The 17,415-nt window shown below is 58.9% G+C and overlaps 1 protein-coding gene across 37 annotated transcripts in view; it reads left to right on the top strand.

Moving 5' to 3' along the window:
* The window catches only part of MADD (MAP kinase activating death domain), a 48,720-nt gene that overhangs the window by 12,702 nt on the left and 18,603 nt on the right, over nt 1–17,415 (top strand). For 7 of the 37 annotated variants that reach the window (XM_045290896.1, XM_045290894.1, XM_045290895.1 and 4 more), the window contains exons 8-29: nt 680–858; nt 1,181–1,416; nt 1,934–2,090; nt 2,606–2,709; nt 2,802–2,992; nt 3,311–3,555; nt 3,742–3,881; nt 5,242–5,343; nt 6,430–6,489; nt 6,800–6,902; nt 7,125–7,311; nt 7,403–7,553; nt 7,793–7,999; nt 9,802–9,855; nt 10,772–10,872; nt 11,401–11,484; nt 11,807–11,965; nt 14,790–14,898; nt 15,174–15,236; nt 15,480–15,600; nt 15,691–15,796; nt 17,198–17,308. In XM_045290896.1, coding sequence (XP_045146831.1) covers nt 680–858; nt 1,181–1,416; nt 1,934–2,090; nt 2,606–2,709; nt 2,802–2,992; nt 3,311–3,555; nt 3,742–3,881; nt 5,242–5,343; nt 6,430–6,489; nt 6,800–6,902; nt 7,125–7,311; nt 7,403–7,553; nt 7,793–7,999; nt 9,802–9,855; nt 10,772–10,872; nt 11,401–11,484; nt 11,807–11,965; nt 14,790–14,898; nt 15,174–15,236; nt 15,480–15,600; nt 15,691–15,796; nt 17,198–17,308 — 2,970 coding nt within the window. The remainder of the gene's footprint in view (nt 1–679; nt 859–1,180; nt 1,417–1,933; nt 2,091–2,605; nt 2,710–2,801; nt 2,993–3,310; nt 3,556–3,741; nt 3,882–5,241; nt 5,344–6,429; nt 6,490–6,799; nt 6,903–7,124; nt 7,312–7,402; nt 7,554–7,792; nt 8,000–9,801; nt 9,856–10,771; nt 10,873–11,400; nt 11,485–11,806; nt 11,966–14,789; nt 14,899–15,173; nt 15,237–15,479; nt 15,601–15,690; nt 15,797–17,197; nt 17,309–17,415) is intronic. The other 30 variants (XM_045290900.1, XM_045290899.1, XM_045290919.1 and 27 more) reach the window with 15 other exon arrangements.

The following is a 17,415-nucleotide window of genomic DNA, read 5'->3' as shown; positions in this document are numbered from 1 at the left end:
TGTTCATCCAGCCTATCTTATTTAGACAGACCTGCGGAGATAGTAACATGCACAAAAACAAGACAGAGCAAAACCAAGCAACAAAATAAACCAAGCCAATGACAACAAAACAAAACAAAACATAATAAGAAAGAAAAGCTTATATAGTTAGTTCAAGGACTGCTTGTTGGCCTTCAGGAGTGTTTTCCAACAAGTTTGTTGAGGCGCCAAGCCCTGGCCCCAAAGTCTATTTTTGGTATTCCCTGGGGACTTCCTTGCCCAGCTCCCCTCGCTGTTCTGTTGCACACCCTTAGTGTTTTGCCTCGGTGTGGTGGGATCAGATTGGATGGAATTCCCACACTGTGTCTCCAGTGTTGTCCCCTGTAGGGCTATGGGTCAGTGAGGGATGTCGTGTCTCATAGTGGGGCCAGCCATATGGTCTTCTCTGTGGATTGGCTGCTCTGAGCGGGAATATCGTCCTCAAGGCTTGGTGGGCCAGGATGTGCTCCACTCTCTCCTCCTCCCCCTTCATTTGCTACGTGGATTCTTGAAGCCTCTGAAATAGGTCGGCATAGGTCTTCATTGCGGCGCTTTCGGCAGCGTGTGGCGTGGACGCCTCGGGGAGGCGCCTTCCTAGGAGCCGGGTCTGGCCGGCCTCCCGCGAGCTGCTTCCTAGGAGAGGTTCCGTGTGTTTCCACAGGCGCTAGCCAGCATGAGTCTCAACACGCAGCCCATCCTCAACCTGGAGAAATTCCACGAGGGCCAGGAGATCCCGCTCCTCCTGGGAAGGCCCTCCCACGACCTGCAGTCCACACCGTCCACTGAGTTCAACCCCCTCATCTACGGCAACGACGTGGATTCTGTGGATGTCGCCACCAGGTAAGACCAAGCCGGCTTAGCCAGTCAGCAGCTCTTAAACCAGTCCCTGTGCCCTCTCAGCGACCCGGGGCAGACCGGTCTTGCCATTTACAATGGGCACGGTCTCTGGCTGTATTTGTGACCTCAGCCAAAGTAAACGAAAAGGAGTTCTGACATCCCTTTAGGCCTGGGATGCCGAGGCAGACTGAGGAGTTCTACTGGGTACTCTCCCCCTTGACCTTAGAAGCCGGAGGCTCTGGGAGGGGCTCCGAGACCCCAGTGGCAGGAAGCCTTGCTGTGCCGGGGATGGGGCTCAGACTCTCGCCCTGCCCTTCTTCCCCAGAGTGGCCATGGTCCGTTTCTTCAACTCCCCCAACGTGCTGCAGGGCTTCCAGATGCACACGCGGACCCTGCGTCTCTTCCCCCGGCCTGTGGTAGCCTTCCAGGCCGGCGCCTTTCTAGCCTCACGGCCCCGGCAGAGCCCTTTTGCTGAGAAATTGGCCAGGACGCAGGCTGTGGAGTACTTTGGAGAGTGGATCCTGAACCCCACCAACTACGCCTTCCAGCGAATTCACAACAGTGAGTCCGCCTCCCCTGAGCTGCGCCTCCCCCATGGCCTCACCCCAGCCCTTGCCTCCTAACCCAGCCGTTTCCTTTCCTAATCTCGGGCCAAGGAGCCCTGATGGCATACTGGTTACACGTTGGATCGCTAGCTGCAAGGTCAGCAGTTTGGAAGCACCAGGTGCTCTGTGGGGGAGAAGACGAGCCTTTCTACTTAAGAATTACAGCCTAAATTATGTGCCAGTAAAACTGGCGGGTGGGGTGGGAGGAGAAGATTGCAATGGGTGAGTTGAAGCAACGCGTGTTCGAGTTGTTGACTGTAAAACTGATGACCGGCTCTGTAAACCTGCATCCAATTCACAACCAAGTAGAAAAAGAAAAGTTCTCTTTAAAAAAGAGAGAGAGCAGGCATCAACTCAAGGGCAATGAGTTTGGTTTGGTTGGGTTCTAGCCGCTGGGCCTCCCCTTCCACGACCGCTCCACTGTAAACGCCCCCTTGCCACTGCCAACTCTTCCTCGTGTCCTCCCCGGGCAGATATGTTTGACCCCGCCCTGATTGGTGACAAGCCAAAGTGGTACGCGCATCAGCTGCAGCCCATCAATTACCGCGTCTACGACAGCAGTTCCCAGCTGGCTGAGGCCCTGCGGGTGCCCCCGGAGCGCGACTCGGACTCCGACCCCACTGACGACAGGTGAGAGCCGGCGTTTTAGGTCAGGAGCCACCCGCCCGGCCCTTGTTTCCACCGGGGGACAACATCTCAGGGTTCGGGCGTCAGCCTCTGAGGTCTTGGTTACACACTGGACTACTAACTACAAGGTCAGAAGTTTGAAACCGCCGGCCATTCCAAGGGAGAAAGCTGAGGTTTCTCTGCTGTAAAGAAACCCACAGGGCCAGTTCTCCCCTGACCTGTGGGGCTCCTGGGATTGACTCGATGGCAGTGAGCTCTGTGGCCTCCCTGGCTTTGAGTCAGGAGGGCTCCTTCTACTTTTCCCAGCACTGTTGGCCGGTTCTTCCCCTCTCTCTGCTAGCCCCAACCCCACCCCCTGCCCTTGACATGGACGTCACATCGCACATTTCAGTGGGGTTCATACTAAAGAGTTGTGCAGTCAGCACGGCGATCAGCTTTAGCGCACGCTCTCCCTCCTTGCACTCGTGAGCGCCGCCCCCCCCCCCCCGGACCTGGTCCATCTGGGTTTCCCTGCGCAGTGGCAGCGACAGTATGGAATATGACGGCTCGAGCTCCTCCTACTCGTCCCTTGGCGACTTTGTCAGTGAGATGATGAAGTGTGACATCAGCGGTGACACCCCTAGTAAGTGTTCTTGGGGACGGGGCCAGCTCCGGTGGCCCGGGGCCACTTCTGGAGCGACGGGGTCCGTAGCTGTGGCCCTCGGCTTCCGGCAGACATGGACCCACCGACGCACGCCGCGCTGGGGGATGCCAGTGAAGTGGAGCTGGCGGAGCTTCAGAACCGGAAGGAAGCAGATGTGCCCGGCCCGGCCCCCGAGGTCTCCCAGGAAGGCCCACCCCAGCTCACTCGCTCTGATAGCACCGCCCGCAGCAGCCCCGGCACCATCAGGCACAGAGCCTCCACTGTACGTGAGGACACGGAGGGTGGGTGAGGGAGACTGTGCCTGAGACAGGCCTGTGGTGTCCATCCCCTCCTCCCTCACCGCCGGTCCCAGGTCTCAGGCCCGTTCAGAAACAGTTCCCCCCCACCCCCCAGAAGGAGGTTACTGGGCTTCCTCAGGATATGGCTAAAGTCCCCCTTGGGTAGTGAGTGCGGGGAGAGGACGAGGGCAGGTGGGGGGGTGGGGGTGCTCTTTTTTCCCTGGCCCAGCCCTGCAACCACTGAGCCTTAGGAAAACATCCCTAGCACCAGGTGACCAATGCCCACTGACGCTGGCCCTTAGGAACCGGCAGACTCCACAGAGGCCGCTGCCGGTGTTCCCAAGCTCCTCCCGACCGCACCTCCCAGCCTGGGCAAGTCAGACGCCTTGGACAGGCCCCCGGCGGAAACCGGAGAGGACTCAGTACGCAGGCGACCCTATGACAGCCCAAGCTCAGAGCCCCACTACGCCTTCCCCCCTGAGGAGGATGAGGATGAGCAGGGGGAGAGCTATACTCCCCGGTTCAGCCACAATGTCAATGGCACTCGGTGAGAGCCTGGGGTCCCTTCCAGAGGTGGTGGCTGCCAGGCAGGGAGTCTGAGACCAGTCCTGCTGGCCCCCAGGTGGTGCTGAGCCAGCCCCGGATGTGGGCCCTGGGGAAAGGGCGTGGAGGGATGGAGGCCCACACCCTGTGACCCCTGCCGGGGCCTCATGGGGCCACTGTGCATCCCAAGGGCTCAAAAGCTGCTGCGGCCCAACAGCTTGAAGCTGGGAAGTGACTCGGAAGCGGAGTCGGACTCCCGAGCCAGCTCTCCCACCTCCACCGTCTCCAACAACAGCACCGAGGGCTTTGGGGGCATCATGTCTTTTGCCAGTAAGCGCTTTCTCTTCTGGTGGGCTTTCTCTGGTGGGGGTGGGGGTGGGGGCTGCCCTGCAGTTAGTGTTTCGAAGGCCAAGTGCAGGGCTGGGTGGGCGGGCGGGCATTCTCTAGCCCCAGTTCAGGTCATTTGGGAGTAAGGCATTGCTGACGGGCCTGGCCCGGTCCCGCAACAGCTGAGCCGATAGGAAAACACCCGGGGCACCAGGTGACCAATCTCCCTGACACTGGCCCTTAGGAGCCAGCCGACTCCACAGAGGTGGGCCACAGGGGACGGGGCAGACCAGTCATTGGTCTCTGTGCCTGAGATTTCAGCCTGCGGTTTGTGGAAGGCTGCTGGTCAGCCGTGGTTTGTGTGGGCACACTCTGGTGTCTTTTTGGCCCCAGGAGGCACTGCTTTTGTGAGTGTGCTGAGTCCAGGCGGTGTGGTGGGCTTCTCGTTGGGCTGCTGACTGCAAGGTCAGCAGTTTGGAACTGCCAACCGCTCCTCAGGAGAAAGAAGAGACTTTCTACTCCCGTGAAGAGCGACAGTCTCAGAAACCCACAGGGGCTATTCCACCCTGTCCTATAGGGTCGTGTTGAGTCTGCACTGACTCGATGGCCATGAGTTTCTGAGGTTTTTTGGTGCCTTGAGAAGGTGTTTTGAGACGAGGGGAGGTGTCAGTTGAAGATTTAAGACAGACCGCAGACTAGAGATAGGAGCCCTGGTGGCTTAGTGGTTACTCGATGGGCTGCTAACTGCAAGTTCAGTAATTGGAGACCCCCCACTGTTCCGGAGGAGAAAGACAGAGTCCTCTACTCTCATAAAGAGTGTCCGTCTCGGGGAAGGGAGGGGAAAATGAGGAGTCGATGCCAAGGGCTCAAGTAGAAAGAAAATGTTCTGGGAAAGATGATGACATATGTGCAGATGTGTTTGACACCGCGGGTGTATGGATGGGTGGTGATAAGAGCTATAAGAGCCCCCAATAAAATAAAATTTTTTTTAAAAGAAGTGTCCATCTCAGAAAACGGGCAGTTCTGCCCTGTCCTGGAGGGTCTCGGTGGGTCAGCATCGACTCGATGGCAGTGAGTTTGGTTTTAGGGGACTAGAGAGAGGCAGCATGGGATAGGCTGATGGCAAGTGTTTTTTGCAGGCGGGCCGTGGCCCCAGACACGGCGTGGCAGGCTTTGCCTGAGGGTCACCGTGGATGAGGGACTGAAGGGAGGGAGTCAGCAATGCTTAACGGAGACGGGATCTCCCTCACATAGGCCAGAGGCACTGGGCTGGTGTTTGGAAAAGAGGGGGGTGACAGTGGCGGTCCAGCCATTGCTATATTGACCCCTGGACTCGTTGCTTCCCCTTCCGCCTCCGTGACAGGCAGCCTGTATCGGAACCACAGCACAAGCTTCAGTCTTTCCAACCTCGCTCTGCCCACCAAAGGTGCCCGTGAGAAGGCCACGCCCTTCCCGAGTCTGAAAGGTACCTGCCGCCCCACATCTGCCAAGCCAGGGCTTCTTGGGATACGGCTCAAGCCTCTGGCCCTGGCAGGTACCCCGTGTGGGACACCTCCTTTGATGGGTCTTGTCATGGCTCTCCGCACACGCGGGCCTTTGAGCGTGGTCACACCGGGACGGACTGTCTCTGTAGCCATGAGACGACCCGTTAGGCCGTGTAGGATGCTGGCAGCCGGGGGATGACTGCTGTGCTGGGAAGAATGTGGGAATGAGCATGGGGGACACAGTCATGTGCCAGCTTGCTGCTACTGGCTCCCCAGGATGGCGGGGTGCATGGGTGAGACGCCGTTACCTGGGCTGCCTGTCGACCCAGGGCCCGGGCCAGGGTGGTGGCCGGCCTCTGAGGGGAGTGGGGGGAGTTCTGCTCCCTGGATGTCAGCTGACCCTTGGTGGCTGTTTCTGGGTCTTGCACTGCAATAGTCCCTTAGGGTAGGAAGCTCAGTGAGCCCCCGCACCAGGGTTTCTGTAACTGCCCCCTGGACCCCATGGAGGGAGGAGATGAGGATCTAGGGTAGATGGGACTTCTTAGAAGCAAGTGGGAGGGTCCTCACCAGCACCTTGACAGACGAGTTCGCAGTGGACAGTGCTCGTTGGTGGCCCTGGCTCCCTGGGTCGTCCGGCAGAGGGAGGCCATGGGAACGTCTGCATGCCGCTGCATCGCTCATCTGCTTCGCTCCTCCCCTGCCAGCCTCCCAGCCCACCCTCCGACCACAGCAGCACCTGCAGGACCAGTCTCTTCCCTGTGCATCCCCTCGGTCCCCTGGGCCATGACACTAGCTGCCCCCTGTTCATGCATGTGCCTGTGCGGTCCCCAAAGGCTCTGTATGTCATCTGCCCAGGCCCAGACTGGGGACAGTCTTAGCGAATGGCCTTACCCAGAGCCCTTGGCCCGGTACCTGGCCACCTGGATCAGGCTCCCAGCCCCGCAGAGGCGCCTAAGAGCCAAGGGTCCGTGCACCCTTCAGGCTGCTCTGTGAGACGGCTCCACGGAGGGGTGTAAGGGTTGGGGGGTCTCACAGGGCACCTACTAATTGTGTATTTTGTGTCCCAGTGTTTGGGCTAAATACTCTAGTGGAGCTTGTTACTGAAGCCGGCCCCGGGAGGGGTGAAGGTGGGTCTCACCGTGAGCTGTGCATGACCTTTAACCCCTGCCTGAGCACCCTCTGCACCCGCCTGAGGGCCGTTCTCTCTGTGGAGCAGGCGGTGTCGTGTGTGACCTGACCTGCCCCGTCCCCTGTGGCGCCTGGGCTTGCCCATGGGGGCCTCTGCTGGTGCATGTGGAATAGCCTGAGTCTCCATCCCCAGCGCCGCCACATCGCTGGGGAATGGGCGAGGAGCTGGGAGCTGGAGCCGAGCCCGCTCTGCCTGTTGGCTTCCTGGCAGGTGGTGACATTGCTCATCCCCCCTCCTCCCGGTTTTAGGGAACAGGCGGGCCCTGGTGGACCAGAAGTCGTCTGTCATTAAACACAGCCCCACCGTGAAGAGAGAGCCCCCGTCACCCCAGGGCCGCTCCAGCAACTCTAGGTACTGCACGGAGCCCGACCCTGGGTGCGCACGGGTGGAGGCGGGGGTGAGCGAGAGGGGAGGGGAGCTCCCAGCAGGGGGATGCCACCCATCCTGGGCAGCCTCTGTTGGCACCAGGCAGGTGGGCAGACAGTGGGGAGGGTGGGCAGCAGCAGGTGTCTGTGTGTGTGGGGATGCTCTGTCCCGGGGCTGGTGACCCCAGAGGTGGTGTGCGCCCCGCAGTGAGAACCAGCAGTTCCTGAAGGAGGTGGTGCACAGCGTGCTGGACGGCCAGGGGGTGGGCTGGCTCAGCATGAAGAAGGTGCGGAGGCTGTTGGAGAGCGAGCAGCTCCGGGTCTTCGTCCTGAGCAAGCTGAACCGTACCACGCAGTCGGAGGAGGAAGCCCGGCAGGACATTATCCCGGATGTGGTCAGTGTCGGGGGCTGGGCACCGGCTTCCCCGGGAAGCTGCCGGTGGATGCCGGGGGGGCCAATGGCAGCGGGACGGGTTCTCGTTGCAGGAGATCAGCCGGAAGGTCTATAAGGGGATGCTGGACCTGCTCAAGTGCACGGTCCTCAGCCTGGAGCAGTCATACACCCACGCCGGGCTGGGCGGCATGGCCAGCATCTTTGGGCTTCTGGAGATCGCGCAGACCCACTACTACAGTAAAGGTAGGGGTCACGCTGGGCGGGCACCAGGCCACCCACGGCTCTCCCACTCCTCTCCCAGGGAGTGGTGACGGGTTTCCCGCCCACCTAGTGTGTGTGTCTGTATAGTGTGGATGTTTCCCTGTCTGGTTATCTCCCCTCCTCCATTGCTCTTGCGTCTTTCCCTCTCCCACCTCACGCCATGCCTCGGGTCCCGCTCACCACCTCTGGTGACCGCTTCCCATCCTTCGTCTTTTCCCCAGAACCAGACAAGAGGAAGAGAAGTCCCACGGAGAGCGTGAACACCCCAGTCTTCAGAGACCCTGGCCTGGCTGGGCGGGGGGACCCAAAGGCCATGGCCCAGCTGAGAGTTCCCCAGTTGGGACCGCGGGCACTCGGTACCGCAGGCAGGGGCCCTAAGGAACCGGACACGCGGAGCTTAAAGGAGGAGAACTTCGTTGCCTCTATCGGTAGGCATCTTGGCGTGGGGTGTGCCGCCCTCCTCTCCGCTCACCCAGAACCCTGCCTTTCTTTCTCCCGTGCTTCGCTTTCCAGAGAGACACCAGTCTTGGTCCCTTTCCACGGGAGTCTCTCTCATGGTCCCTCGCCGTCTCTCATCTCAGAGCACCCCTCCTTTCCTCTCCCCTCTTCTCTCCTCCCCTCCCCTTCCCTCCCCGGCAGCGTAGTGCAGGGAGTCTGGGCCACCCTCCTGGGTCCCACTTCTCCTGTGCATCAGGACCTCCTCATCCACATGGTAGAAAGGCCGTGAGCTCCTGGCAGCTCTGGGGACTTTCCTAGAGGCATCTCTAGGCTAGCAACCTCGGACCGTCCGGCTCTCCGAAGCCAGTTTTTCCCCAGTCTAGCGGCCTCTGCCTGGATTTGTCTCCTCGGAGGTTTGTCCGGCCAGCCAGCGTACCTGGGCTCTCGGTGGCGTGCCGCAGAGGGTGGATTTCTGAGTTGGCGCCTCGGTTTGCCCGGCCTCCGAGTCAGCTTGCCTGTGTTTGGTGTGTCAGTTCAGCCTTGGGCAGCGCCTCATGAGCGCTCGGGGCATGGCCTCCATCAGGCACACTTCCCACTTGACCTGCAGCCATCTCGGTGAGCTCTTTCCCCGTCCACTCGGAGGTCCCACACTTCCGGGCGCGGCTCTTTGCCACAGTCATTTGCCGTGGCCTTACGTAGAGATGTCCGTGAGGAGCCAGTGTCCTGTGTAGTGCATGTGGAGCCGGATTTCTCTTGGGAGGAAGACGAGGTTGTGCGTTTCCGTAGGAATTGAGAGGCTCTGCTCTGTCCGACCAGCCTTGGTATGATTTGAAATCAACTCTCTGGCAGCGAGTGGGCTGAATTTCAACTTCTCTCGCCCAGCGTGATCCGTGGCCGAGAGGCCTGGTGGGACGTCCCAGAAAGAGCACTGACCTGTAGCTTGGAGCTCCGGAGTTCACTCCTAGTCTCCCCCCAGCCCCCAGCTGGGAATGCAACCTCAGGAGTGTCACCTCCTCTCTCAGGGTCTCTGCCCCTCCCACGAGGGGATTGGACTAAATTGTCGCCAAGGCTCCCTCCGGGGAGAAGACTGGCCAGGTGTGCTGTCCTCCCAGCTTTACCCAGGAAGGTGTTCCTCTTAACCTGTCCTGGACATGGGAAAAGAAACGAGCTTCCCTTTGCTCTCACAGGTCCATGGACTTGGCCTGGTAGAAGTGATTTTTTTTCCAGATGCCTGGCTACAGCAGGGACTCTGCTGAGTCGGGTTGAGGTAGCCCCAGCAGGGGGTGGTGGCCGTCTCCAGAGCCGGCCTCTGTGCAGCCCACTGAGTGGAAGGGGCTTGTGCTGAGACCCTGGAGTGCTTGAGGCAACCCTCTCTCTGGATTCTTTACAGCAGACCATTCCCCACAAGGCAGAGGTGTCTGCGGCCCCTCAGTGATAGGGTCCCGCCCCGCTGGCTGGCCCATGTGTCTCCCTGTAGGAGCAGCTGTCAAGAGCCCTCCCTCTGGCTTTCTGCAGGAATCTCACAGCTGCACTGGGGTCAGGGTTAGAAACATCGAGCGGAATTTGAGGGAAGACATCAGATCTCTTGACACACACCCCCTTCCCCCCTCTCCCTGCGCACGCACACACCCCACCGCTCCCAGCAGAAGCAACCATAGCTTTCTATCTCTTGTAGTTTTAGGTCCGAGACCACACCAACTCGGGCGGGGGGGTGGTGGTTTCCATTCCATCTGTCTGACCAGCCTCTGACTCTGTCTGTCTTTTTCTCCCGCTTGCATTGCATCTGAGTTAGAATTGTGGAACAAGCACCAGGAAGTGAAAAAGCAAAAAGCTTTGGAAAAACAGAGTAAGGAACAAATGCCCCTTCCTGCTCCCACATCTCCCATACCTGCCAACTCCCCAGGCCCATGTGGGCCAGGCTCCCTTGGTCGGCCCCAGCCCAAATTTGCTCTCAGGGAGGGGGTGTGTTTGGACCAAGTCAGAGTAGGCAGGTGGGGTGTGACTTGCAGGTGCGTGGGGCCTCAGCCACGCCTCCCCAGCAGGCAGGCCGTGATCCGGGTGTCTGTTGAGAAAAGCCGCTTAGAACGAACGTGCCCTCCCTTGCTGCAGACTTGGTGGGGAGGATGTTTGCCCATTTTCGCGCCCCTCATTGGCTGGTACCCTCTCACACTGGAGGGCCTGTGGGTACAGTTGGCAGAGATGGTTTCCCCTTCCGTGTTGAGTCTGTAGCTGCCCAGCTCTCTCTGGCGGCTTGCCCAGGCACGCTCTCTTGCTTTCTGTCATCCTGTCCTCTGCCGTACTTTTGTGGGTGGGCAGGGAAAGATGGGGGGTTGGCTTTTGTCTTGGATGTAGCAGTCAGAGGGCGGGCTGGACAGTGACCAGCTACCCCATTTCTCTATCTCATGTGGCTGGGGGCCCACCGCGTGACCTGGGGACCCCTAGTTGGTTTCAGGTGCCAGTGTGGCCCTGCCTGTGAATTGCGGTGGGGTGTGGATCAGACCTCTGCCTGTGGGACTTCTCTTTTCGGGGGTGATTGCCTCCTTGTCTCCGGCTGAGAAGCTGGTAGCAGAATGCCTCGAGACCAGGTCTCGCTCACCCTCCTCGGTTCTTCAGGCATCTCGGGGACACCTTCTTCCATGGGTCCTGAGCGGGGCAGCGTGTGGGGAGGCAAGTGAGCCAGGCTGTGCCGCGGCTCCACCCCCTTTGCCAGCCTGCCCCTGTCCTGGGTGCCCGGAGTGACCAGCCATCTTCCCCCTCTGCAGGGCCTGAAGCAGCCAAGCCCACCTTTGACCTTGCCGAGACAGAGGAGAAAAAGTCTCAGATCAGCGCCGACAGTGGTGTGAGCCTGACATCCGGGTCCCAGGTTTGTGACATCTTTGCTGTTAATTGAGGTGCGGAATCCGCTTAGCTATCTCAGGTGGGAAAACCAAAGAAAACCTCAACACAGCCTCAGTGTCCCCTGAGGGGTCTGGTCTCAGGGTGTAAGTCTGCACAAGGCCCGCTGAGATGCAGAGATTCAGGGATACGGGGAAATGGAGCAAGGATACGGAGCTATACACAAGCCCCGATCTTTTCAGAGACAATCAGAAAGATGGAAAGGAAAGCACTAGACACTTCCCTGTGTGGTTGCGGGCGGCAGACCCACGGCTTGTTCTTAATCCCCTGCATGTCGTCCGTGGGCTGCTTCGTGGCCTCAGGAGTCCATGGGAAATTCCACCATCTTCCGATTCTTTCCAGAATCATGTTTCGTATTCTGCGGGTGGGGGCTATGAAACTAGGAGGGTGGGGTGGGTTGATGGGCACAGAAAGAACCACCCAGTGTGGTTCCGGGAAGCCAAGGACAGATGGGACCCCGGCCCTGATGGGCTCGCATCCCCGTGTCTTGTTCCAGAGGACCGACCCAGACCCCGTTGTCGGTGCGAGTCCAGCTGTCATGATCCGAAGCTCCAGTCAGGATTCTGAAGTTAGCACCGTGGTAGGGGTACACCACACTGGCATTCGGTGGGCGGGGTGTGGGAGTCTCCCTCAAAGAGGGAGCGCGGCCTCCTCCCTTTGGAGGCCACGCTTGGTCTCAGGTCAGCAGGGTTCTCCAGGTGGAGATGTTTACCTGTCCTAGGTCTCTCCACCTGGGATTTCCCCCGGGGCTTCTCATCTTCTCCAGAAGGTACTGCAAGCGGTGACCGGGCAGAGCCAGGGGCACAGTGCGCCCTTCTGGCATCATCGGGGGCCCTGACAGCCCGGCGCTGCTGGGGCTCTTCCTTGGGGGTTGCGCCTCACTACCTTTTTTGCCTTTCCAGGTGAGTAACAGTTCTGGAGAGACCCTTGGAGCAGACAGTGACTTGAGCAGCAATGCGGGTGATGGGCCAGGTGGCGAGGGCAGTGCCCACTTGGCAAGCTCTCGGGCCACCTTGTCCGATAGTGAGATCGAGACCAATTCTGCCACGAGCGCCATCTTTGTAAGCTTTGCTCACTTGCTTTCACTGGGGCGGGGGGACATGGCAACAAGAAGGGCAAGATGAGAGAAGGCATGGGTCGTTGTCCTTGCTGCCGGCGGGCAGGTCCCAGCACACAGCGGCCCCGCATAGCCGGATGAGACTGCCCAGTGCTGCGCCCCCCTCCCCCTCGTTGCTGTATTTGAACCCATGACTGCAGCCGCCAGGTCCATAGGACTTGCGAGGGGCCCACCTCTTTCTCATGGACCCACTTGACCAGGCACGATGTCCTCCTCCAGGGACCAGCCCCTCCTGATAACACGCCCCAAGGGCGAGCGTCTCCTCATTTGTAAGGATTATTCAGTGAGTGGACGAAGAACGAAGGGGCAGTCCCCATGCATTTCAGCTTTGAAGAGAGTGTTTCTAAGGCTTCTTTCGTTAGTCTGTGATCGCCTTGAGAACCCTCTGCCGAGTCCTGATGACTCGGGCTCCTGGCCCAGTCAGACCTGTGTGGTAAAAGCTTTGTGCTCGAAGGAGACAAAGCAGCAGCCGTGGCAGTGGGGGCTCTCGTTCGGGATCGGCCTCCCTATGTCTGTGAACTGGTCCGGTTTTATTCTTGCTACAGCTCTGGTTTGGGTCGCCGCAGTTTATACACGCTTCACGCTGTGACATTTGTTGCCATTTCCTCGGCTCACCGCCTCTCCCACTTCCTCCCCGGGTCCCTGCCCCTCCATGCCTGGTGGGCTCTGTTCTGGGGCAACCGCTGCACTGTTGGTTGGGTGTAACTGACTGTCCCGAGGAGTGCCGCCTTGTGGGTGTTCTTGTCTGCTTTATACCCCTGCCTAGTACTGGGCTGTTAGGGCCTGGTGGCACAGTGGTTTTGTGTTAGCCTGCTAACCACAAGGCCAGCAGTTCGAAACCACCAGCTGCTCTGCAGGAGACAGATGGATCTTTCTACTCCCGTCAAGAGTTCAGCCTCTGAAACTCAACCAGGGGCTGTTCTCCCCAGCCCTAGAGGGTTCCTCTGAATCGGCATGGTGGACTTTGGGAATTGCGTGGCTGAGAGTTGAGTCCCCTTCTCAGGGGATCTTCCCCATGGTTATTGGAAGTGTTCACTCATTGACTGGCATCTAGTATATGGTTTCCTAAGTGCCGAGTTCTGTGTTCCAGAAACGAGGCAGATTTCCCCCTCCCTGGAAACGGGCCATTCAGTCAGTTTGTATTGAGTGGTCGGCTTTTTGCAACACATGGAGAACAAAACACTTCAGGACACACAGCACATGCCCTAGATCACGGATAAGCCAGCCGTCGGGTTGGGCAGAAAGAATCTTGATCAAAGGCAGATGGCTGGGGGCCCACGGCCTCGCCCCATGAGGCCATGTGAGCCTTCTGTGCTTACCGCTTCCTGAGACTGGATGGGAATTCTATAGCCCCACCCCCACCCCCCACGGCTGCTGACTTCATGCAGGCTCAGAGTGGTCCTGCGTAGGGTCCCCAGGGCGGTCAGTCTTTCTGGGAGCTGCTGGTAGGCTTCACTGCTGATTTGCTCTCACGGACAGTGCTCCTAGATAGTGTCTACGAGAGCTTTGTATATCCTCATTTTGATGTACGGGGAGAATGGAGGATGAAATGTAGCTGGAATCCAATACTGAACCCCGGTAGTCATCCCCATGCCGGAGGCCTTCGGGGTACATGTTCTTAGCTGAGCGAGGACATCCCAGAGGGAAGGCAGGGGATAGTTTGAGTCAGCTGAACGAGTCTAAACAGACCAGTTTTCAGAAGGTTGTTTGAAATCTTTCTCGTGTGCTCCCTTCTGAACACTTAGCTCTTACGGACTCGCTCTTTTGCAAGGACCCGTGTCGCTGGTGCGACCTTTCCTGGCACTTCTTGGCCTGGGCTGGCAGACAAGGGCTCTTTGCACAGTCGAGTTGCCGAGAGCAATTACCTGAACGTCGTGGCTCAAATCAGGCTGTTTTTGCAAGAAACAAGCTTTGTTTTGCCCCTCTGGCCCATTGGATAAACTCCTGGGCTAACGTTCAGCCACACCGTTACCCAGTAACCTCTCAGCACGGCTCTATTCCATGTGCTGGGAAATGGGCAGACCTACCTCTTGCCCAGTTACAAACTGGCTTGGGGTGAATCGAAGGTCTGGTCGTGTGGCGGTGGCAGGTGGAGGTGGGGGTTTTCTGAGGGGCACTTCGAGAAGGCGTTAGGTGTCAAGTCCATTTCAGTTCATAGCAGCCCAGCCTGGTGACAGAGTCAGACTGTCCCGTAGGGGTTTCCAGGCTGGACTCTTGGCGGGAGCAGCTCACAGGCCTTTCGTCGCCCGGGGTGGGGGTGGGGGGTTCGACCTACCCACATGGCGGCCAGCGGCTGAGTGCATGCCTGTGGGGCCAGCAGAGCTCATAGGACAGAGGAAAACGACTTTTAATCAAATGCCGACCGTGTTTTCAACTGGAGGGGTCTGATGAGGGGTCTGTTGCAGGGAAGATGAATCTGGGCTCAGCGGAGGTAGCGTTTGCCGCCCCAGGTCCCCTAGCTAACAAGAGGCAGGGCCTCAAGCCCCCATCAGTCTGCTACCACTGGGCCATCTAGCACCAGAGAGCTTGCCAGATTTTTCTTTGAGAGAAAAGAAAGCCTTACAGAGGCAAGACAAGGCCAAATGTCAACTGCACTGTGCGATTTAGGAGGCGTGGGTGACCCGATCGGCTTTTAGTCGGATGCTAGCGGCTAGCAGAGTGGCCGAGGCCAGCCTTGTGGCTAGCTGCTGGGGTCAGTGCTCAACGAGCTGCTTGATTTTCTGCGCCCTGGCGCCTCTGACAACTGCCCTGTCTCCTCCCCTCGCCAGGGTAAGGCCCACAGCTTGAAGCCAAGCACGAAGGAGAGACTGGTGAGCAGCCCCGTTCGCTCTGCTGAAGATGCTAGCCAGCGGGTGTATCTCTACGAGGGACTCCTCGGTGAGAAGCCACTGGGCACAGCCCCTTCCCCTGGGCGAAAGCGGGACCAAGGGAGAGGACAGCATGGAACTAGGACCCTTGGCTGTCATCGGGACAGTCGTGTATCCGAGGCCGGCCGCCTGCTGGGTCTGGAGGAAGGGGTAGGGTGGGGTGGGGTGGGGATAGGGCTGAAAACCAGAGGGGTGGGGATTTGGTGCTAATCTGCAGCCTGTCTTTCTGTCTTCCTTCCTCACTTGCTTGCTCTCCCGGGTTCCTTCCTGCCCTCGGATTGGCAGGAAGGGACAAAGGATCCATGTGGGACCAGTTAGAGGATGCTGCCCTGGAGACCTTTTCTCTAAGTAACCACCTTGCTCTGTGTGCCCTGTTCGCCTCTTTCCACCGGGGAGGGGCCGGGCCGGGCCTCACTGGGACGCAGCTGGGGCTTCTGTTCGCTCCGGGGAGAGAGGCTTGGACTCTCAGTGCCTGGAATTTGTCACGGGAGGGCTTGCTCTGCCTTTGGGGTTGGCCACCGTGTTGGCATGGTACAGCAGGTTACATGCAGTCGCCACGTGAGGTCCCTAAATGAACTCCGCTCCACGCAGGCAAAGAGCGGTCTACTCTGTGGGATCAAATGCAGTTCTGGGAAGACGCATTCTTGGATGCCGTGATGCTGGAGCGAGAAGGGATGGGCATGGACCAGGGTCCCCAGGAGATGATCGACCGGTGAGCAGCTGAGGGAGCTCCCGGGGCATGCGCAGGTCCAGTCTCCTCCCAGCTCCGTCTGTGATCCCACCGACCGTGCCTTGCCTTTAGGTACCTGTCCCTGGGAGAACACGACCGGAAGCGGCTGGAGGATGATGAGGACCGCCTGCTGGCCACGCTTCTGCACAACCTCATCTCCTACATGCTGCTGATGAAGGTAACGCCCGCCGGCTCTGCTGACGCCCCGCTCCTGCTCCCTCGTCTCAGTGCCGGCCCAGGCAAGACGCTGCCCGGGGATTGACTGAGAGTTGGTGGTCTAGCTCCGACATCCCTCTGAAACAAATCCGGTCTCTGGGAAACTACCTGGCTGTTCAGGGGGCTCTGGTGGCATGGTGGTTATGCGTTGGGTTGCAGACCTCAAGGTCAGCCGTTCAAAACCACCAGTCCCTCCGAGGCAAGGGAGAAAGATGGGGGAAAGCCAACCGTCTGGGAAACGCGCTGGGGCAGTTGTCCCTGTCCTGCAGGGTCGCTGTGGGCTGGCATCCACACGCTGGCAGTGGCAGTGTGCTTGGTTTTTGGTTTGCCAGGCTGTTTGGCTAAGGGATGTGCAAAGGTCATTGGTGACCACATTGAAAAGCAAAGGAAGCCCAAGCCTACTGTCATCGGGTCAGCTCCGAGCCCGAGCCACCCAACAGGACAGAGTGGAAGTGCCCCCAAGGACTTCCAAGGCTGTGCATGAGAGTAGATTGCCTTCCCTCCCTCTCTCCCAAGGGGTGGTTGGTATGTTGAAACCGTGGACCATTAGGTTAGCAGCTAAGAGCTTACCCAAGACACCACCAGAATGACCCTATACCATTGGCTTATTTTGAGTTTCAAATGAAATGGTCTCATTCGCTAAATAGTTTTCATCAACGGAGCCCTCCGCAGAAGACAATGAATTTAAATCTTTTCCTTTAAGCAGGAGGCCCTACACACCTTAGAACGGCAGCTCAGAATCCACTTTTCCATGGGATCTATCCTGTGGGGTTTTTCATAGCTGAGTAGAAAAAGCGACTCTCATCTGGGTGGATTGTTCTTGGGCTCTCGCTGTGGCGGGGTCGTGTGGTCAGAAGAGTCCTACCCTGGGCGGGATAGCTGCATTTGGGATTGGTGGGAGAGGCCCCCGGCATTCTTCCTCTGTCCTCTCCAGCCTCCTGGGCCTTGAAGAGACCGGTTGATGAGACGCAGAGGGTGCCCCACAGGCCTGCGGGTGCCTTTCCCTTTCTGTTCACAGTTCACGCTGTTGAACTCCAGGGTGCCAGTTAGCTCGGGAGGGGGGAGGAGGGGATCATGCTCCCTAACCCTCGGGCATGTCGGGCTGCAGTTGAGTCCAGGGTGTCTCTACTCTTCGTGTGCCAGTTAGAAGTGTCTCTGGGTCCCCCCAGCGACTCAAACCAGAACTGCTCCGAGAGCCACTTAGCCACCGAGGCCGTCCTGGGCAGGGTCAAGCCGTTACCCCATGTGAGCCTGCTGGCAGGAGACAGCTCTTTCTTCCTATCCAGTGGTGGCCTCGTCTCTGGAACCACCTCAAGGTGTAGAGCAGAGCACACCCTCGTGAAGGCCCTGCCTTGCTTTCCAGGTGAATAAGAACGACATCCGCAGGAAGGTGAGGCGTCTCATGGGCAAGTCCCACATCGGGCTTGTGTACAGCCAGCAAGTCAACGAGGTGCTCGATCAGCTGGCAGACCTGGTACGCACATCCGGGCGTCCCGGGGGTTCCCCAGCCAATGACCTCGTCCTCCTCTTAGGCACACCACCACCACCACCACCTCCACCTCCACCACCACCACCACCACC

This window comes from Echinops telfairi, unplaced genomic scaffold, assembly GCF_000313985.2.
Source record: "Echinops telfairi isolate 266 unplaced genomic scaffold, ASM31398v2 ScPeMD7_60;HRSCAF=208, whole genome shotgun sequence".
NCBI lineage: Eukaryota > Metazoa > Chordata > Mammalia > Afrosoricida > Tenrecidae > Echinops > Echinops telfairi.
This window is presented reverse-complemented; position numbering and strand designations above follow the sequence as displayed.